The 21,531-nt window shown below is 43.5% G+C and overlaps 2 protein-coding genes and 1 long non-coding RNA gene across 11 annotated transcripts; 1 reads left to right on the top strand and 2 right to left on the bottom strand.

The window, feature by feature from the left end:
• Positions 1–616: 616 nt before the first annotated feature.
• On the bottom strand, positions 617–1,866 carry LOC112272470. Its single transcript, XR_002966296.1, has 2 exons — positions 1,760–1,866; positions 617–1,030 (listed from the first exon to the last, which is right to left on the bottom strand). It is a non-coding gene; the product is annotated as an uncharacterized LOC112272470 (long non-coding RNA).
• A 4,263-nt stretch (positions 1,867–6,129) lies between these two features.
• Positions 6,130–8,728, top strand: LOC100833751. Of its 2 annotated transcripts, XM_024463415.1 has the most exons (4): positions 6,130–7,611; positions 7,823–7,866; positions 8,205–8,392; positions 8,481–8,728. In XM_024463415.1, exon 1 carries the CDS (start codon positions 6,428–6,430, stop codon positions 7,508–7,510), a length of 1,083 nt encoding a protein of 360 aa, XP_024319183.1. In that variant the 5' UTR covers positions 6,130–6,427; the 3' UTR covers positions 7,511–7,611; positions 7,823–7,866; positions 8,205–8,392; positions 8,481–8,728. The 2 variants fall into 2 exon arrangements, with proteins under 2 accessions (XP_024319183.1, XP_014758398.1); XM_014902912.2 differs by lacking the exon at positions 8,205–8,392.
• Positions 7,957–21,258, bottom strand: LOC100833447 (formin-like protein 12). Of its 8 annotated transcripts, XM_024463407.1 has the most exons (18): positions 19,710–20,950; positions 18,067–18,758; positions 17,773–17,994; positions 13,769–17,688; positions 13,501–13,624; positions 12,736–12,807; positions 12,013–12,111; positions 11,851–11,892; positions 11,563–11,643; positions 11,429–11,479; positions 11,263–11,344; positions 10,757–10,851; positions 9,668–9,739; positions 9,477–9,593; positions 9,257–9,325; positions 9,106–9,172; positions 8,469–8,794; positions 7,957–8,358 (listed from the first exon to the last, which is right to left on the bottom strand). In XM_024463407.1, the coding sequence occupies exons 1-17, from the start codon at positions 19,780–19,782 to the stop codon at positions 8,610–8,612; spliced, it is 6,063 nt and encodes a 2,020-aa protein (XP_024319175.1). In that variant the 5' UTR covers positions 19,783–20,950; the 3' UTR covers positions 7,957–8,358; positions 8,469–8,609. The 8 variants fall into 8 exon arrangements, with proteins under 8 accessions (XP_024319175.1, XP_024319181.1, XP_024319176.1 ...); XM_024463413.1 differs by lacking the exon at positions 19,710–20,950 and having other exon boundaries at positions 17,773–17,990; positions 18,067–18,207; XM_024463408.1 differs by lacking the exon at positions 7,957–8,358 and having other exon boundaries at positions 8,663–8,794; positions 9,106–9,167; positions 19,710–20,970.
• Positions 21,259–21,531: the final 273 nt, after the last annotated feature.

Here is a 21,531-nt window from a genome sequence, read left to right as displayed (position 1 = left end):
TGTGACTAAAAAATGTCTAAATACGTGTAATAGAATGTCACTTAATAGGGGATGGAGGAGTAGACGAGTTAATTTTGCAAACTAATCATTGACCCCAGCGCAGCAGATGCAGCAGCAGCATTCAGTTGGATCAGTGGAATACAAGCTGGACATGCAATGGTAGGGTAAGAGGCCCTTCCTTATCATTGACCTAGCGCCTAACTTGACAATACCTTCATCACACATGGACCGATCTTTTGGATCATTTGTGAATCATTATTTTTTTCCAAATCCATCTCTGTCCATGTGGCACTATTCACGTTGTTCTGTCTACAAATTTATAACATCTGTCTTGTAATGGGCACTGCTTCTCTTTTGGAGTACTTATATCTCTCACAGAGTCACACTAATACTTGGAAAATATGAAACAACAAGAATATCATAGAATCCTACTAAATTAAATCAGCTGGTTTTCTTTCCGCAAAAGGGGAAAACAGGGAATTCCATGAAGAAGAATAATTCGCCAAAAACGACCGGAAAAGACCTTTTTCTCGCTACGCATTAACACAGATACTTTAGCAGGTTGATCCAAAGTCCCAAACACTAGAGTCTAGACAACTGGCAACGAACACCAATCTCAAAAATAGAAATAGAAATGAAAATTGGACCATGGAATCAAAAAATTTAGCACATGAAGCAAGTTGATGTGAGCAGCTAAACAAACGTGCCCACTAAACCAACAAGCTGGAGGAACACTGCACAGTGCTGGAAGAAAGCATGCCACACATGATCAGGGGAATATATTACAGGCAGCTGAACAGCAGCCAATTAGCTCATGGAAATGGATATATGCCTATCCATTATTCAGGGACCAAACCCTAATTAAACGGTGGTTATGCTGTCATTAGGAGCCAGTGGACCACTAAAACACCGGAGCACACACTGGCAGCTGGTGGTGTTGCATCTACACCTCCATAATTCCGATCTTTGTCATTTCTTCATCCACTTGAGAATTTGGAATTACTCTTCTTCGCTTTGCTAATTAAGCTAGCTGCGATTTACGGCACGGTGTAAACAACGAAGTTAATTACTTGGATACACAATAGGTGCAATTTTAGAAGCTACTCCCTCCGATTCATAATAAGTGGCTCATATTTAAAACAACTTAGTACTAACTTTGTACTAAATCTGAGACAGTTACTATGTAGCGGAGGGAGTATATATTACAAAGATATGGATTTTTGAGAAATCTTCAAGTCCTAAGATCACTGATGAAATAATAAAAAAGAATTCTTTTAGCAACTAACACAAACTACAATTCACATGTCAAAATCCGATGAGTCTCCGTCCTGAACAGTTGGCCAATTTTTTTGTAATGATGGGAACAAATCAAAACTGTTAGGGAGCAGCCATCTTGGAAGCAAACTGTAGCAAGATCAACTACAGTACATATTTTGATTTGTATATCTACAATACTGTTCGCTTGTTAGAAAAATAGGTATATGTATATTTCTATTGTAGGATACAGAGAGGCCACCGAACCTATACATGATCTGGTGATGCCAACGGGGGAATCACCGGTAGATGACCGACAAATTAAAGGATAAAAGTAATTTACTGGTACGATGAAGAACTATATTGTAATGATGTTAACTAGAAACGGAGAAATGAATTACTGCTAAAAAAATGCTACGATATTTTTTGCGAGAAAAAATGCGACGACTGCAAAGTACATATATCTGCGATTTATGTATCTCAGTGTCATCGCATGGTATTGAACCTGAATTATTTGATGCTCACGTGAGTGGTCCTTTGAGATCTGGATGTTGTGGGTTGCGTGCATTCCGGGCTCAAAAATTCCAAAAGTGCTGATTTAATGGAGGAAGGGGAGCTAGGCTTATAGCTGGTGCATTTGTCTCCTATATACGATTCTCCAAAGGAAGAGGTTGTGGGATTACATAAATGCCCCTCGAGGCCTAGTTCTGTTATGCCCAACCCCAACGGGATTGACAGGGATTGATGCAATTTTAGTTCAATTTCCCCCTAATCCCTGTCAATCCATGCATGGATTGTTGCACCCGAACTAGCCCTATAAGTGGATATTGGATGGCAATGGGAAGTGTGGGGCATACTATATGGCCGCGTGTATACACAGAATCCGGTGATTCATCCTCCAATTCGGAAAAAAGAACATACATATAGATCCCTGCACACATATATTTGGGGTCAACAAGCTTTCGAGAGAACATCGTTAACCATCTGATCCATTGAAGAAGGTCGATGTTTCAGATCATCGATAACATGCTAACACTACTACAACAGTGCATATGTGATGAGACATCAGTGACGGGCCTTTCACGCCCGTCATTGATGACCATCAGCAGTCACGAGCCTTTCGTGCCCACGACCGTCACTGATGACCCCTCATCAGTGACGGGCGTACACGCCCGCCCGTCACTGATGACCAATCATCAGTGACGGGTCCGGGAGGTCCGTCACTCATGGTTCAATGTGAAAAATAAAAAAAATTCAGAAAAGCACACATCAGTGGCGGGCTCAATATCAAGACCGGCCACTGATGAGTCCTGGAGACTTTTGAAGATTGGAAAAACATAACTAATTCATAAAAAATTAGAAAAATGTGATTCCTTTTGCTAAAGTCTTAGTTTTTCTTGCTTGACATGATGGAACAATAATATCATATGTTAACATTTGAAAAATGAACTACGTAGCACAAACTTGTTATTTTTCACACTTAGAGTTCACTGTTTTATGCAAAATGATAAAAGTTTTGTCAAAATAGTCCATTCTTTGGCATGGATTACTTATATGTATATTAGATGGAAGGAAAAATGATGAACTTGAGTTTTGATAAATGCTCAAAAACATCCTTCACAAAATGGACTATTAAGTATGATTGTTTATGGTTTTCAAGACAAATGACCAAAGTGACTGTCTTTATGTGACATGGTTCATGATGTAAAAAAGTTGCATCTTGCCATGCCAAACAATGTTAGAGCTTATTTTTGACCACTAAGCCATTAAGCTAGGTTGAAATTTTTTAAGAGAGATGAGAAACACAAACGAAGAACAAAAAAAATTAGACATTAGTAACGGGTTTTGAAATTTCGCCCGCCACAAATAGACTATTGGGCTTGCATACAAATTTCGGCCCAATAATTTCCTATATAAGGACAACCCTAGCTAACCCACATCCACTCTCTCCTCCCTTCCGCCGCCACTCAGTCTCCCTCTCTCCCACGATATCTCTCAAGTCTCAACCGAACTCAATCCTCTCCCCCAAACTCTCTCCTCCCTTCTCTGGATCTAGCCCTTCTCCGGCCGACTCCACTGACTCCGGCCGAGTCCTCTGCCCTTCGCGCCCTTCGCCCTTCGCGCCCTCCTTCCTGCTTCGCGCCGTCGATGCCAGCCATCGTCAAATCCGCCTCCACGCGCCGCCGACCCGGCTGGATCCGGCCTCCCCCGCCGCCACCCGCGCCGCACTGCCACCGATTCTGGCCGCCGGTACCCTCTCTCCCTCCGGTAAGTCTCTCTCTCTGTGTGTGATTGATTTCTTGGCCGTGTTTGTTCCAGGGACGGATTCGGCGTTCCCCGGCCTCTACATCGCCGGATCCGGCCTCCCCCCACCTCGACGCGTGGATCTGGCGTTCCCTGCCCTTGACCAAGGAGCGGCTGCCATGGAGGGAGGCGCTCTCCTCTGCCGCCATACTGCCATGGAGGGCGATGCGGCTGGATCAGGCTATGGAGAGCTTCGACTTTTTTTCGTGATTTTTTTGCGATTTTTCCTGCTGTAATCCATGATCTGGGATGCTTATTCTGTGATTTGCGATATGTTCTGGTCGGCGATGATGAAAATATGCAGGCCTGGCAATCTATGATTTGTGAAATTTGCAGGCCACAGGCCTGCTTTTTTAAAAAAATCTTCAAAATGTTATCAGTGTCGGTCAAGAGGGACGCCCGCCACTAATGCTATATAGCATCAGTAACGGGCTGGCCGCCCGTCACTGATGTTAAACACATCAGTGACATCAACTTAGTGTCGGGCGGCCTGCCCGTTACTGATGTACGTTTTTGACCGTTACTGATAACTTTTTCTGTAGTAGTGTAATTAAGAGATAGAATTACATCAACCATTTCTTTTTATTGGTTTTAAACTTGTAATCCCACCACTTGCAATTCTCCATGAAGAACTCATGACATTAATTAACCAATTATACGCACATAGGCACTGGTAGCAAACTACTAGAATTTGATGACCTTTTCAAAACATTAATATAGTCCATCATGGAATGAATAAAAATGTTTCGGCGACAAGCCATCAGAATTTCGCCCTGAGTGGCAACCCAGTTTAATTTTGTTTCTGAAAAAAAGTCGGAAAGCGAGTAACTAGTAAACAAAATAGGAAGGATGTTTTTGTAATATGCATATGCTTCCCACCAAATGAATTGACTTGCCACCCGTGTGGTCCATTACTCCAACCTCTCCTTTTCTGCCCCTTTGGATCCTTTCCTACCAAACCTAGCGTCCTAGTACTTTGTTGGTACGAAACCAGGAGGCAAAGATAAAATGGAATGAAAATCCTAGATTGCAATGTCAATATGTCATAATTAATTAACAAGAACATCGAGATGATATTGGTTAAGTAGGGTTCATCAGGTATATATATTATATGTCAACATAACAACAAAGTGAAAGTGGATGGTGATATCTTAGAGTCCCAGCTCAATAATTAATTAACCTCTCAGGCTAGTCTCCCAGGATGCATGAGAGTGAAGTATGACAGAAACTCAGATGCATTATATGTACATGCATGATGCATGCATTTGCACAAATAAACATATATTAGTTGGTTGCTCTACATCCATGTACTTTTGAGTGTAAGAGTTGCACAAACTCAGGAGATCACAAGGCTATTAATTGTCTTGTTCACAAAATCGGTGGCTGCCGTTTTTCCTTCAATCCTAATTGCTGGCTGGCTGGCTAAGTTAGCTCCTTTTTTGGCCGAATAATTAATTAGTTGAGAAAGGAACAAGGCAACAAGAAACAATAATTGTTGGCAAGATCTAGGATCCATCTCTCTCTAATGTACAATTAAGAGGGAGAATAATATGAAGGTTAAACATTCCTATGAAACAATCCTAATTTCTGGAAAATGTAATTTAACTAGCATGCATGCAACGCATGCTAGTTCGGTATAAAAATTATATATTGAATATTTCTAATAAGCCAACATGTAGCTGACATACAAAAAAAGCTACAGTTGCATATGACTGAAGTCCGAAGTAGCTTCCATTCCAAGTGAAGCACATCCAAGCAAGCAACGTTATCCTACGTGCTACTAATATAATCTCACTTGTTAGGATTAACAATAATAAAAATTAACTAACTAAAATATAAAGCTGAAACTCCAGCAGAATGTGGTAGGCCTGCTGGCACCAGATATTGAAAATGATCGCCTGACCTATCAGTTTGGGCCGGTGAATTCTGTAACCGGACCTAATTCCACCCAACATTGAGAGTGAAACTAACGCTAGACTCCACCATATGCACCAACTTTGACCAATATTTTCTTCTGCGTGTAAAAGACCAGAAATACAAGCATGGATTTCAACCGGGATCTCCTTCCAGACCATTCGGGACCTGCTAGTTAAAAAAAAATTTGCTTCAAATTTGATACTCGTACTACAATGTTTTTAAAAACCTAGACATATACGATCGGAAAATTCGTGTATACGTCTCCTGCAACCTCAGGGCCTCAGCGGTCAGTCTGTCTTGGTAATTGTCACCTCGCTCGCTTGCAGCCAACTCACGTCACCTACAATGCGTGTCTCTCTTGTACATATGTGGCACCTATGCAAGGAACACCTAAGTAGGATCCATCGATGATGACGAGAAGAGAAAGCAAAACAACAAGAGAGAAATTAAGCAACCACCCCTCCGTCTCGTCGACTTGTCCAAACACGAATACATCTATATATTCAAAAAAAGTCTAGATATAAAGCTTAATATGAAATAGAGGGAGTAATTAATTACAATTGCTTTGCTTTTTTTTTTAAAAAGAAACTGCAGGAAAAGCTCCGATAGTAATATATTGCTTTGCTTCTTGTTGCCGGTTCTTGTGATCTGAACTTCCGTGCTTGCTGGTGCTGGCTGCATTGGCGTAGCGTAGGCGTGCCATTTCTCTCTTGCAGTTTCAGTACGTTAGCAGGTCAGTTCAGTTCCCATCGGTAGTTGGCCAATCATTCCCAAATCCCAACTCACAACTTCTTCTTCTTCCCTCTCAAAAAAAAAAACTTCTTCTTCTTCTCCACCGGCCGGCCTCGGGCTTCCCTTAAAAGCCACCTCACTCCGCCAGCACTAGCTTGCTAGCCGCGCTACTGACTAAGCGTCAGAAGGAAGGGATTCAGAATTTGTCTGTGGACCGACCATGGTGAGGAGAGCAGGGCTCCTGCTGATGGGCGGCGGCGCGGCGAACAACAAGGGGCGGGGGCGGCCGACGACGTCGGCGCGGAAGGTGATGCGGTCGGCGGTGGCCGCCTTCCTGGACGGCTACCACTGCTTCAGCCCCGTCGCCGCTGCGCTCGCCCTCCCCTTCTCCGCCGCCGTGCTCGCGACCCACGCCGCCGCGCTCTCAATGTCGTCGTCTTCTTCGTCTCCGGCGTCGGTGGTGCACGCCGCGGTGGCCTCGGCGTTCCGCTTGGCGGGGCTGGCGGCCACAGATTCGGGGTCGCCGCTGCTGTCGCTGCTGGCGGCCAAGCTCTCGCAGACGCTCTTCGTGTCCGCCGCCACGCTACCCTTCGCGCTCACCTTCCTCCTCCTCGCCCGGGCCTGCGCCGCCGCCATCCTCCTCCGCCGCCCTCGCGAGCGCCGCCGCCGGACCTTGCCGCCAACGCCATTGCTGCCGGCCGTGGCGCGAGCCTACGGGGCGCTTCTCCCCACCCAGCTCGCCACGCTTCTCCTTACGGTCGCCGCCCACGCCGCCGCGCTCTCGCTGCTGTCCGCGGCCGTCTCCTTCGCGGGCCTCTTCGGCAACAGCGCGGCCTCTGCCGCGGTCACGGCCGCGGGCGCCATAGCCTACTGCGTGCTCGTCGCCATGGCCACCGTCGTCTGCAGCCTGGCCCTCGCCGTGGCCGCCATGGAAGCGCAATCGAGTACCGGCGCCATGGTCGCCGGCCACGCGGCGGTGGCCAGGGCGTGCGTGCTGGTCAGGGGCCGGGTGCGCGCCGCGCTGGCACTGGCGCTGCCGGCCAGGCTCGCCATGGCGGCCGCGGAGGCGCTGTTCCAGCTCCGCGTCGTCCGGAACGTCGCCACTTCCGCCGGCGGAGCCACGAGGAGCTGGGCCGCGCCGGGAGTCGCCGGCGAGGCGCTGTCCATCGCCTACATCCACGCGCTCTGCGTCGTGCTCGACATCATCGTCGGCTGCATGTTCTACACAAGCTGCTGCAAGACAACCGATGATGACAACGATGACCATAAGCCAAGAGAGCTGGAGCCCGAGGACAAGCCTTGAGATCAACATCTGAAGAAATCTTCAGGGCTGGTTCAGAATTCAGAAGAAAAAAAGGGGAGGAGAAAAAGCAACAGCATGTATAGACAAAAGCACATAGATAGGTTTGTGATTCTCAGAAACATACTGTACTGCTGCTACTAGTAAAATTAAGGTTTTTTTTTTCTCTTGGCATGTGTAAAAAACAAAATTGGATCTCTTTTTAGTTGCTACAGCAGCAGCAAATGCTCTGTTGCATTGCACTGAAATAAACCAGAAGGAATTTTATTTTCTTTCTTTGAGGAATTATTAAAGCCAGGCTACTCTGCATTTCAGATCAAGATACGCGGTCATGAGGCCATTCAGATCAAGATTTTTCAGTGAGCTCGCCTGCTACTCTGCTTTTCCCTTTTTTTATAGTATATAATTTGTACTAAAACAACAAGAATTTAGGAGGGAGTAGTAAATTATGCTGGTAAGATAGAACTTCTGAAATAATACCTGGGGTGTTACAAACCAGAAACCACCCTTTTTCTCTTCTGACAATCATCAGCCAAAACACTCGAGCTATACATATACATACATAGCGCTGGATCCAAAACAAAACAACATCATACATATCACATATTTCTCTACTTCTGTTAGAAAACTGCCTGTGGTAACACTAATCCTTTTCTATTTCTTCTCAACTACTAATCGCTTCTTTCCTTTTGCCTAGTTTACATCACTGGCCTACTCCTGCTGCTACGGCTAGTATAAACACAAGGGGAGAAATCTAGTCAGAAATCTGTACAGGCGAACCTAAATTAGGTGTTGAGTTAGCTTTGTACACTGTCATGAGCTATCAAGCGTGGATGTCCAACAGAAAGTATCTGCACGAAACAAAAGAACCGAGTATATGTTAGGGTAACAGGGTGATACCTATAAGTATATATTTCACAAGTTAGCAAAACCACCCGTGTATGCTTGACTTGTATGTTACCTTGTCTTGTAGGCATAAGATGTCCACAGGGAAGTCGCACATTTCGCGACAGTCGAGCCTCCTCTGAAGATCCGCAAGGCTAGCAGAAGCGACGTTTGTTGAGGAATAAATGATGACCATATCAAAGTTTCGGGATGGATTTCATTTGAAGGGTGATCTTGGTGATCTGTCCGCGCCTCCATCTTTTGATTTTACAGGAGTTCTGTCCTGGCTTGCTTCCTTTTCAGCTTCTTTCAGTGCTTTCTTCCTCTCGGCCTCAATCTGCTTCAGGTTCTCCTCATGCGCTTTCCGAAATAACCCCACAAAGGTCAGAAGTGTGGAAGCAACTGCAGATTTTTGAAGATTTGGTATGAGTAAGAGGCAAGAGGGATATCATATTACTTATTGCAGAAAATAACTGAAAATGCGTGAGTGTCTTGGTGAGCGGTAGGTGCAGTCTACCAAAACCATTTTAAATCGGTCAAAACACATCCAGTCTCTAGTTCATCATTCTAGCATCCAAATGGATCAATGGCCACAAATATTACCTTCACTAGAACTTCACAAGCATAATTGGAGAAGGGGTGTAAAATATAAGTTCTTTCAGCACCATCTCCATATAAACCATCTCAATGGATGAATCGGTATTGAATATTACCTTGCTCAAAAGGATATTTTGCAGGGTCTTCTCCAAAATATAGGGAAAGTGCATCTGCACTTCTACCCTGTCAGCACTCGTACATCAAAAGGAGGCCAAATTTAATGTTTAGTGTTAGTAATGGAAGCAAGGAGGATCATGGATGCCTTACTACTTCGACATAGAGTGCTGATAGGGAGCGCACATCGGCACCAGAAGCATCAAGGAACTCCTTTAAAGTCTACATTCCATGGAAGCAATAAATATATGATTCCCATACAAGAAAACATTAAGTAACCTAATGGGTGATATAACGAGAAATACAAACTACCTACCTAACACAATTCAATAAAATCGAATGGACACAAAGCACCCACAAAGGTTGGGCATACCTTGCGGAAAACCTCAGAAACTGGCCCATCACTTTCTGAAGCAGTGAGTTCCTGTTCAACTTTCTCTAGCCCTTTTACAACTGCCTGCTGCTCCTCAGCCAATGCTTTCAGTTGCAACTGTTTAAATAACTCCAGATTATTCAATAAAATGTATCAATATAAGTTATCATATTAGTCAACATACACAATACCTTTGAAGCAGCTTCCAAGCTACCGAGATCCTCATGAAAATCCAGTAGTTCTGGTGACTTCCCTGCAAGGGACTGAAGAACACTTAAACCAGTCATTAAGTTTTGGAGCATACAGTATGAATGCAAAATAAGAAGCACGTTGACAAGTGATACAATAAGTACATAAGCAAGAAAAACATTGTAAATTGGTTATCTTAAAATTAGACCACGTTGTAATTCAAACTGCTTCATCTATTTTTATAACAAGGGCCATATGATGATCTATGATTAAGAAACGGGCCATGTGCCGGTAAAATCACAAGAGTTTGAATTAAAAAGAAATCTCCATTACAAAAATAGGATGCTGTCAAGAAAAATATCCTGCAAATTTTACATCTACGTAAAAACCATTGTTAAGATTCTCCTTTTACTAGTAGGAGTACATTCTGTAGGGTTTCCCCTACCTATCTCGTCAGAAGAAGATAACCATGACTCAGTACGGTTGATACATTCTTTATATGTCAGAAGAAAATAACCATGACTCGATACAATTGAGACAATTTTTATTACATTGTTTCCACGTTGCATACAGGTCATCAGGTGGTGTGCGGGAAGCACCAAGCGCTGTCGGTCTTCATGGGCCGGCAGGTGGGACACGGGAGGTAAGAGTAAAGAAATTGGGTATTCAACTGAATACTCTCGATTTGAGGTGGACCAGACACTGCTATCAACCATGCTCTCCATGGGCTCACTTCTCTGGCTCTTACGAATCCACCCTCTCCAAAATCTCCCCCCCCCCCCCCCCCCCAAGGCCATGACTCGTCAAGAATGCAGCCACGGGAGCACATCTGGCTGCAGGGGCAGCAGTGGGTGGACTTCTCCTGCAGCTTGCCATCACATTAACATCAATGGTTTGTAATCCCTGATTCCCCCACATAATAAAATGGGAACTATCGCAAATCAGATCACTGCAGAACCATCAACTGGTTTGCGTGATATGGACCGGGTTCTATTGGAGTTGCTGCAAATACACTATGCAATGTGTTTTTTTTTTCAAATTCTTGCTTTTTTATCAATTAATGTGTGGCAGGCTGGCAGCTATCTACATACCTTGCAAAGGAAGTGCATTAGTGTTGTTCTACTGCTGGTTGCACGGGTCTCTACAAGTTTTAGGATACTGTCCAAGCGAAAACCAACAGCCTGACCTGCAAGGAAATAGCAAAAAAAGAAATTAAAACTGTTGTTTTCTTCAAAAGAAACATGAAGCACATGAAGTAAAAACTACTCCCTCCAATCCATAATAAGTGTGGATCGGACATTGGAGGGAGTATTTGGTAACCAAATAACCCTGAAGACGCAATAAGTTTGATATTAATATAATTCAATCTGGGCCCCGAAATTGTTTCACATTGTTCCATTTATAGATCACTTGTTTTCTTGATAGCGAAAGGATAGATAGTATCATAAAATGAATTGATGGAGCATTTGTCCTAACAAATAAGGTTGTTATAAATTATCCAAGACACCTTGATGTATTTCATGATTGCGCCACAATATATTACAGGATAAACTTGTTCGAAAGATATGCATAAGCCCCAAAGGCTGACGTCCACTACCTCTTGGTGTTCCTTCATTTAATGTATTCCCAATTAACAGAATGTTCTTCATGATCACCTTCAGCTTCTCAGAGCCTCTGAGCTGATTGGGATATCAGAGATGAGTTCTCACATGCTGAACATGAATACTAAATGTGAAACACTTCAGAGTTGTTAGAATGCTCACCTCCTCACAAGCAGATGCCACCGTCTGTAAATTCTTCCTAACATCCCTAATCTAAGCAGGAAAGAAAAAAGTGGAGTGAGAAAGCCATGAACAATACAAATGACCTTACTCTCTAAAATTTAAGAGTGTATGACCTGTGACTGAAACTGAATCTTGAATGAAAATATCCTGAACTTCGATTCAACCCTTGGCACCTTCATCAATTCTAGAAAGAACTGCATAGGGAAAAAGATAATAGTAAGGTATTGATTGGATTTTAAGATAGCTTACCACAGATAATTAGTAAGGTATATTGAAGTATAAATGTAACATATCATCTAAAATTGCAGTTAGATCAAATATGATACAATCATCAGACAAACTTAGATGAAACATGGTATTTGCATTGGAGTATACTTGAAAGCAGAAAGATATAGATTTACCTGCTCACACTTTCCAAGACCTTCTTTGTCTCCGGTGTAGTTCTGGCAGCCAAATGTACAAAAAATATTTTACTTTTAGAATAGATTCAAGGAAGTGAAGGATTCATGATTATACAAGGGGCAATGGAAAATTCAAGGAAGTGTTAATTTGAAAAGAAGAACCTTTAGAAGTTCCATTTCTTCTTTTGTTGGGCAAAACTTTATGAGATTCTCAACCATATCAGAGTCCAAAACTGAATCATCCAAAGCTAGAGCAGCACTCTGTTATAAGTAGAGGAAGTAAAGACATATAAGTAGAGAAAGTACAATTATTATATAACAAAACTGATACGCAGTCACCGATGTACATATGAATAAAAAGGAACAATGTTTTCTGAATTAATGATGCACTTTAAACCTTAATTGACTTAATTTAGTCTAAACTTCACATGGAAAAACAGGGAGATGGTTTTCACAATGAAGCGCTTTAGTAATTAAGTGAGTTCTTGAGTTCACCAGAAGGATGTGATTCTGGACCTAAATATGCCAATGACTTCCAACCAATTTCTCAGGTGAAAGAACAGACAAAAATACCCCCTCCTAAAACTTGCTGATAATTTATTTGAGTCGTCCAATCTTGATGCTCACTACTTTCGTTAAACGGATTAAACTAGTTATTTGGACCTTCAACACTATTTCCAAGGAACTAAAGCAATCAACAGGGTTGCCCTTCCAATGACAGTATGTACCTTATTTGCTAACTAGGGTTGCTTATGGCAATTGTCCTGCCACTAAGCTCCCTTTCTTGTATGAATGTTTGCTCCCCTACTTAATGAAAAGATACTCAAATGTTGTCTGCACGTTCTCTAAGAACAAAGAGGCAACAACTAGTAGCAAGATGCTTACCATCATTTCAGAGAGTGGCATTTTGATTTTCGTCAACATGATCTCTGTGTTATTGGCCCGTCTTATATCAATCTGTGGATATTTCAAGGACACCAACAAAAGTTTAATTTTTCTTGCATCGCAAGTGAAGACATCTTATCGTCAGAAAGAAAATTTAATTGTTGCTAAAAAAATTAAGGCAACAATTTAAAAAAAATCAATGCAAGCATATTGGAGCCAGAAAAGGCATAGCGAAAAAATTAAGGTAAGTTCATGAGAAGGCCCTTGCAATTTGCATGCTCTCAGCTTTGCTATGACCAACAGTCTGTGAATGGCCTTACATGTGATATACTTACCCCCATTCGTAAATAGTGACATTTTGGACATGGACACGGTCTGTAATGTACAACTTTAACGGTTAATTTTACATGATTATGCTAGTATTTTTTTACAAAATTCTAATATTATAAAAATGTTTGTATTAGTTTCAAATGACAAAAGTGATTATTAGTTTTTAATACAAGAGTCAGAGTTAGAGAAGTTTTGACTGCACACGTTCTAGGATGTCATCTATTTACAAATGGAAGTAGTCTTAGAGAGCAAGATTTGAATAATGCTGGGTTAAACAAAAAGTAATTGACATATTATCAGACTAGGATATTGTGCTGACATGCTGTGCACTAAAATATTCCATGCCACTAAATATTTCAGTAACATAGCAGAGGTAGATGAAATTCACCACTGGGAAGTTTTTTCTTAGAATTTCAAACTGTTGGAGTAACTTACCAGGTGAATTTTGTCAGTTTTTGAACCAAGAGATTTTCCAGCCCCTTCTGATTTCGAGCCACCTTTTGTCTTTGGAGCAATAGTAAAAAGAGACGCCAGTTCATTCACATCGAATTCGGAATTGCTGCATAAATGATGCTGCCGGTTAAAAATGTGAGAAAAATATACATTTTCCGATAACTCAGTTGATAGCAACATTCAATCATCATAGCATCATCCAACAATTTATATCCTTTGGCAAACAAGAAGTTGAAATAACTGAAGGTACCTGTCAGCATCTGCTTGCTTTTGTAGTTCGGCCCATAAACTTCCTTGCATTGCTCTTGTTACTTTGACCCAGTGCAGTGGTTTTAGAGATGACCTTCGTACTGCAGTAGATGCACGAGCAAGTCCAGGGCCTCTTCCACCAGGTGGAGGGGGCCCACCTCGTCCACCAGGAGGTGGAGGGGGGCCACCAGGTACCCCAGGAGGTGGAGGGGGCCCACCAGGTACCCCAGGAGGTGGAGGGGGTACACGAGGTACTCCAGGAGGCATTGGAGGAGCAGGTGCACCAGGAGGGGGAGGTGGGCCACCTACTCCTCCATGCCCTCTCTGAGGAGGTGGTGGCGGAGTCCCTCCATACCCTCCGGGAGGAGGAGGAGACGGACCTCCACCTCGAAATCCAGCAGGAGGTGGAGGGGACGGAGTTCCTCCTAGCCCTCCAATAGGTGGTGGTGGAGGTGGAGCTCCAATTCCTCCAGGTGGAGGAGGAGGAGGTGGAGCTCCAATACCTCCGGGTGGAGGAGGAGGAGGTGGAGCTCCAATTTCTCCGGGTGGAGGAGGAGGTGGTGGAGCGCCACCTCCATATCCCCCAGGAGGCGGAAGCCGTGTCACTGCAGCCCCTCCATATGCTCCAGGAGGTAGTGGAGGGGGTGGAGGTGCTCCTTCATATCCTTCGGGAAGTGGCGGAGGTAGTAAAGGAGGTGGAGGTGCCCTTTTGTATCCTCCAGGTATTAGCACCGACGGTGGAGGCACTCCATCTACTCCAAGTGGTGGCGGAGGAGGTGTAGGTGCCCCCACATATCCTCCCGGGGGTGGGGGTGGCAGTGGCGCTCCTCCATATGCCCCAAGAGGTGGAGGTGGAGGTGGAGGTGGGGCTCCACCTCCAAATCCATCTTGTAGTGGAGTTTTTTCTAACCCTCCAACAAGAGAAGGCAGTAGAATTGTTTTATCTCCTTCAGCAGAAAGTGCAGGTGGAATTCTTTCTAGTCCTTCAAGAGGAGGTAACGGAATTGGGGCTTCAACTTGGCATTCTGGTAAAGCAGGACGTGGGCTTCCTTCGGTAGGAAGTGGAGCGAAATTCCCAGCGGTGTCTTTAGGTGGAGGTGGTGGTGGCAGTGGAATTCTGGCATCCGTTGTTAGAGGTGGAGTTGATAAATCTTCACTGAAATGAGGATAGAGTAGGGGTGGAGGCGCGATATGTCTGACAAAAGATGGCAGAGCTGGAGGCAAAGGTGCTTGATGTCGTCCAAAAGGAGGTGGTGGTGGAGGTGACGGTAAAACATGCCTTGTAGGTGAAATTGGAGGCAAAGGAAAAATTACTTGATGTTCTCTAGGCAGAGGTGGTGGAGCTGGAGTTGCATGTTTTCTAGGAAGAGATGGACGATGAGGGAGCATAGGTGGAGGTGGAGGAGGTTGATTTATATGAATAGGTGGCGGTTGGGGTAAATGTGGAGATGGTACATTTGTTCTTGAAGGAACAAGCAAGGATCGTGTAGAGGGTGAAGGCGAAAGTGAGGGCAGATGTTGTGGAGATTGGAGCGAAGACAAGTGTGGTGGAAAAGGTGGGGGTGGAGGGGGTGTTGAAGGTCGAGGGGTAAGGGATTGAACTGAAGAAACTCCCCTAGGCCAACGGCATATTGGTGGATGTGGTGGAGTTGGAATGCCTCCATGTTCTTTTCTATGAACTGTGGAGGGTGAGCTTTCAGTGCTCATTTCAGACCGCAAGAACTCCTTGCATGTTTCCATAGGATCTAGTTGTTCGTTTACAAAATTTGAAATTGAAGGATCATTTGTTCCAGGAGGTGGAGGTGGAGAGGGGGGTTGTCTTTCTGGTGGCATTGGTGGTTCTTTATATGAAGGATCTGAAGGAGACTTTGAGCATACAAGTGGTACTGTTTCATTGCATGTAATTGGCAATGGTAATGGTGGTAGTAGAGGAGGCAGAGGTGGAGGTTGTGGTGTATTATGGTGAGAAATTTTGGGAGATAAAGAATGAGGCACACTAAAGAAATACTTTGGATCTTCACTAGTAGTTGGAACATCCATGCCAGATGGTATATTTCTTCTGTTTGTTAATTCTGCATCTAGAAAACTAGAGGCTCCTAAGAGGAATTCTGGCATATCTATGCTACTTTTGGATGGTAAAATTGGAGAGGAAAAACCTAAGTTGAGAACAGTTTGTATAAAAGGACTAGAGGAGCAAGACCCTTCTACTCTTCTTTGTTCATGATCAGCTATCAGGCTGCTTGAATTCTTTTGAGTACTGTGAGTGTGTGGAGGAGGAGGTGGGGGTGGGATTCCATACCTTTTGAAAGCAGGAAAAGACAGACCAAATGGATGTAAATCCTTTCCCTGTGTCTTTGCAGGGTGAAGTTGTCGAGGTGGTGGTATCCAGGGAGGATGAGGGTTAATATGCTGTTGATGGTTGGCATGTGATGCTGGAGAATAGGAAGTTGACATCTCTAGATATGTTTCCAGTGAAGATGAAGGTAGAGATGAAACAGTTTTGATTGGGCGTAGAGGGGGATTTACTAGAGATGGTACTTTTGATGATCTCAGGGATGTAGAGGATGAGGGTGTTGGATGCCACTTGTGCTCTGTACTTGTAGAAGGAACAGAGTTCTGATTTGATTCTGTTTGCAATGGAGAAAGAAAGGACAAATCTGTCGATGCTGAACGAAGTGGATTACGCCTGGGAGATAATGGAGCAAAAATACTATATGTTGACAAAGGAAGAAAACCTTTTTTCTTTAGTACCAGTCGAGATGAGTCAGCTGTAACTATACTTGTACCAGCACAAGTTCGAGCACCATTTGCTGCCAAGCTACATCCTTCAGGTAGTATATTAACTGTTGAAGAAGTATTAGAAGGTTGGCCTGTCGAGTTGGATATCGAAGCTTCCATTCCCACTGTTTGTTCTCTGGTTTCATTACTATTGGAAGCATCAGATTGCTTAATCTTTTGCTCGCTGGAACTCAAAACAAGGGTAGCACTTGTGCTCTGCGGATGTGATTTCTCTAACGATGGAAGGTCCACCCTGTTATTCTCATCTGTATGCTCAATCACTGGTACATTTGTGCCACTGATGCTAGCTTGCTCCGTATTGCTGTTGTCTTCTTGTTTGGTGCCATTGTCGTACACAACACATCCTTCTCCTGGACTGTCTCCTTCACCCTGCTTGAGAGCAATGTCAAGTCCTTCAATATTATCAACCTCTGCTGATGCAATGCTTTCTGAATTGTGGACTGCATCGCCTGATTCAATTTCCATTGTATCCCCCTCCAGCAATTGTTTTGGAGTGGTGACTTCAGATATGATAACTTCTTTGATCATCTGTATGTCCTTCGGACTATTAGTTTCCAATATAATCACCTCTTTGACCAACACATTATCAGTATGACTCAAGTCTTGCTTTGGGTCCACCGTGCTATCCTTCTCAGAGTTGCTATTTTCAACTGAGCAGCCATCATCTTTATCTCTGTAGGTAGCAGAACTCGAATTGCTGCTGTCTCTGCTTCCATACGTTGTAGTTTCCAAACTTGAGTTCACTACTCTGGTTATGTCTTCATGCATAATATTGGTGTCAACAGATGTGCATGCCTTTTCATCATTTAGTATTTCAAATGACAAACTCATGTCATCAGTTTTACTTTCTTGTGATCCATCAATATCATTCATCAGCTCAAGATTAGAAAATGGTGAGACTTTCCTGACTTCGGCACTTAAAGTACTATCTGTAGAGGCTACAGAAAGAGTATCAGCATCCTTGTGCACATCATGCGAGTCAGGATTACTGAAGATTTCTTCTGCTTCAAAGAACTCATCAGTAGAGCCAACTTCTATCTCATCACCACAATCATCATCATCATCATCAGAGGCAATTTCGGTGGACACATCGGATTCAGCATCAAACTCTGAAAAGAGTACCTGGTTCAGGCATGCACTTACAATTAACATTAATCAAATTGATAAGAAGTTGCCCCATAAATGTAAGAAAAAGGCATGGCCTACCTCTGCTTTGAAGTTCTTTGCGAACCGGTGATCGGCATCCCAAGAGACATCAATGTCCTCAAAGTTCAACTGTAAAATGTGAGACTGGATAAAAAAGGTATTGAACATTACCCTAAACATTAACCTTTCATTTTCAAGGCCATCATCCACATGCAAGCATTCAAGGACCACATCACCTTGGACGCAGGATCCCACATTTAACTTCACCGGAATGTTATCTGCCTGTAATGATAGTTAACAAGTAACTAAAACAAATAACATAATGATTAGGATCTAAACTGAGCTTGGAAGTACCTGTCTGTAACGCCTAACATGTTTCTTTGCTTTGAATGGTGTCGCGAGAACATTGCGACCTTTATCAGCTGTTAGAATATCCTGCCCATATACTCGAACTATTGGCCTACAACCACCTACTCCATCGAAATTTGGTACTCCTCTAAGAATTACACAATCCATGGTGAAAGGAATAGGTTGTGTACCCAACTCATAGTCCATTCTGCATATGTACTGTAGATATCGAATATGAGAAGACTGCGGATTTAGTGTTGTTAACATCTGAAGCAGCTCCTTAGGTGCTTGCTTGTACACCATGTCTAGAGTTCTTTGCTCCCCATTATATTGTTTCCGGTACAGAAGAAGACCTGCAAGCATAAATGCCAACACTGGCCATCCACCTCTCTCACAGTGCATCAGCAGAATGTTTTGCTTCCCTTCAAGCATAAGCCACCTCTCACTCAGCCTCAGGAAGTGGATGATGATGTCCAAAGGAAGCAATGGGCATCCCAGGTACTGGCAGGGATAGTCTTTGACTGTAATTCTGTACAGGGAGAACAAGCCAGAAACCAGACTTTTTCCTTCATCCCTGAAGTTTAATACCATCAATGGAGAATCTGCAAACTGCTCACGGAGCTGCAAAACAATGCCGTCCAGGTAATTCTTGTATTTGAATTGGTCCATGGTTTCTGTCGAGAAGCAACAGTCGAATACTGCACGCATGGAACAGGCCAATCATTTTCTCTTCATGTCAAATTGGATTTTACAAGCATGTTCAGAAACATTTTGGCAGCATGGTGCAAGGCTAGCAGGCACTGCTTGTTTAAAACAATCAGATATGAAAATAACAGCACTGCATGTTAATTTTGAAGTCTTTGTATGCATTGCACAGTTCAGAAACATATTGGAAACCTATAGAATACACAAAATTTAAGTCTTGCGATTTGAAAAGGATCAGCATGTTCATGTTGTTGTCTTGTCCCACACTTCAGTCTTGTTCCAGTTTTCACATGATACCTGTGTGATGCTAATGTGTCCCTGTTTTGCCTTGGTTCTACTGCTAAATCTTTTATGTAGGTTAGATTAGCGTAGTTTTTTTTCATTCTTTGTTTTTTGTTTTTGGGGGATCAGGGTCATGCACACCATTGGTGTCTGTAAATTCTTGCAGCTTCTCAGCTTTCTTCTAACACAGATGACAAGCGTGTTCGAGAAAAATGATAGTAAACCGCCATTCATGCCAAACAGACTGTGATGTTAGGTTAACAGACAAATATCTACACATGCAAACACTTGGGAGGAACTGATGCACCACAGTTATCCTAGCTATTAGGCATGGACTAAAACATACAGTTCCCCGCATAAAGCAAGTTATTATTATATCGGCGATACCAAAAATCTAGCTAATGCAGCGTGTACAGTGTATATATCTGTGATCAAATGTGGGCAAAAGCAAAATCTTCCACTAGCAATTTCTTCAGCGCCAAGCAGGTCATTATTATATATAGAAAAAGCAGCTACGTTATTTCGAAAGCTAAAAGAGCTACAAATCAACAGAAGCAACAACATTGCGACCAATCCCACGCCCCGACCCCCGAGATTGCCCGTGGGTTCTCGGCGAATTTCCCACAGCATTTCAAGACAAAAGGATGAGGCTGGTGGGTTACCGTAGACGCGGTCTGCGATCTCGAGGAGCCGATCCGGCGGCTTCCGGTAGAACAGCCTCCGGAACAGCGCCATCTCGCCGCCGTCTCCGGCGGCCTAGCCTCCCCCCCTGGCCGCTCTCCTCCCCCAGCGACCCAGCCAACCGAATCAAACCCAACGCCACCTCGGCCCGCGCCGACGCCGCCGCCGCCGCCTCTCGGCGACACCAACAACGCACCACCACCGCGCAGCTCCGGCACGGCGCGCGAATCGCGCGGGGGGGGTGGAGGGACGACAATGCGCGGCCGGAATTCGCACCTGCGCTCGCTAGGGTTTCGCCCCCCCCCTTGCGTTTTTCTTTTTTTTTCCCTCGAATTTTTTGGTGCGAAAATCCCTCTGGCTTTTGCGTGTCGCTGCTAATTTTTTGGTGTTTGAGGTGGCGGAGAAGGAAGCGGAAGGAGAGAGAAAGAAGGGAAGAAGGAGGAAGAAGAGGCGGCACGAGACCAAACTGCATTATCCTCGGCTCGAGCTCGGGACGCTGCGAGATTAGCATCGGCTCGGATCGGCTCGGCTCTAATAAATTTATATTATGAAAAATGGACTTATTAATTTAATAAACAGAGTATAAAGGAGATTGAATAGACTGAGACAAAAAACTGACAACTAATATCCCCAGTACAACTAAATGTCACACTAAAATTCCTCGAAGTTAAAATCGCTGGATTTGTCATCCATATCTTCGTATCTTTCCATGTCTTCGGTGATCAAAATGCAGAAGATTGGCATGTATAGAGTTGTCATCCATATCCTCGTATCTTTTTTATGTCACCGGTGATGAAATTTCAGAAGACTAGCCCTATATATATTTGGTATCTTTCATGTTTCCGGTGATAAAATTGCATAAGACCTTACCTGCATAGAGTTGGCATCCATATCCTGGTATATTTCCATGTCTCCGATGATGAAACTGTAGAAGACCTGACTTGCATAACCTGCACTAACCTCATAGGTTTTGAATAGCCGCGCAATTCGCTCACTCGAAACGACGGTGTATCTCTGACATGTGTGTTATACTTGGCTATGGTGGTCCGGCCTGGCCGATCCGGTCGAAAGCGTGATCATCAAGTTGATGATCTTGAAACACGCATGGGTCTTTTCAACCGGGGAGAGGGGGTAGATGGATATGTGATAGTGCCACGAACTGTTATCAATGAGATGATCTAGAAAATAAAGAGAAGTTGTGTTTGAGGATGTGGGGTGAGTCGGGTGACAAAGTAAATTTGTAGTTTCAAACAGAGGTATGTTTTCCTTCCTCTTTTTAAATATTGCGAATTTTCTTAAGTTTTTTTGTCTGTATTTGTTGGCAACTGTCCTTGAATTGATTCTACATTGCATATGTTTTAGATTTGTGACCGAAATGGTCTCCTTTGGAATCCCTTCACTCCAAAGAGGCCCCTTTGTTAGGAAATCCAGAGAGGCCCTTAATGTGAAACGCTCCCTTAAATTCTTTGCTTGGATGAGTAATCTGTTGTAGTATTTGATTTCCACTTAATGTACATATACAATATCATGCCATGGATGAATTTAATACTTGGTATGTTGTGCTTTACGAAATAGTATAACTTTTTAATCCTTGTTGCTAGCCTCTTCGGTACTTAATTACCATCACATTTTCTTTTATTAAGAATTAAGCATACTTCACAAATACATTTAAATCCTTGAAACCAATACTGTTGGGTATAATAGTTCTCTTATATGTGTCGAGCAATGAATGAATTCTACATGGCAAAGATTTCAGCCTATTAAAAAGGGAAATGATTTATATCTACCGATAAATTTAGTGGA

The sequence above is a fragment of the Brachypodium distachyon genome, chromosome 4, assembly GCF_000005505.3.
Source record: "Brachypodium distachyon strain Bd21 chromosome 4, Brachypodium_distachyon_v3.0, whole genome shotgun sequence".
NCBI classification, from domain to species: domain Eukaryota; kingdom Viridiplantae; phylum Streptophyta; class Magnoliopsida; order Poales; family Poaceae; genus Brachypodium; species Brachypodium distachyon.
This window is presented reverse-complemented; position numbering and strand designations above follow the sequence as displayed.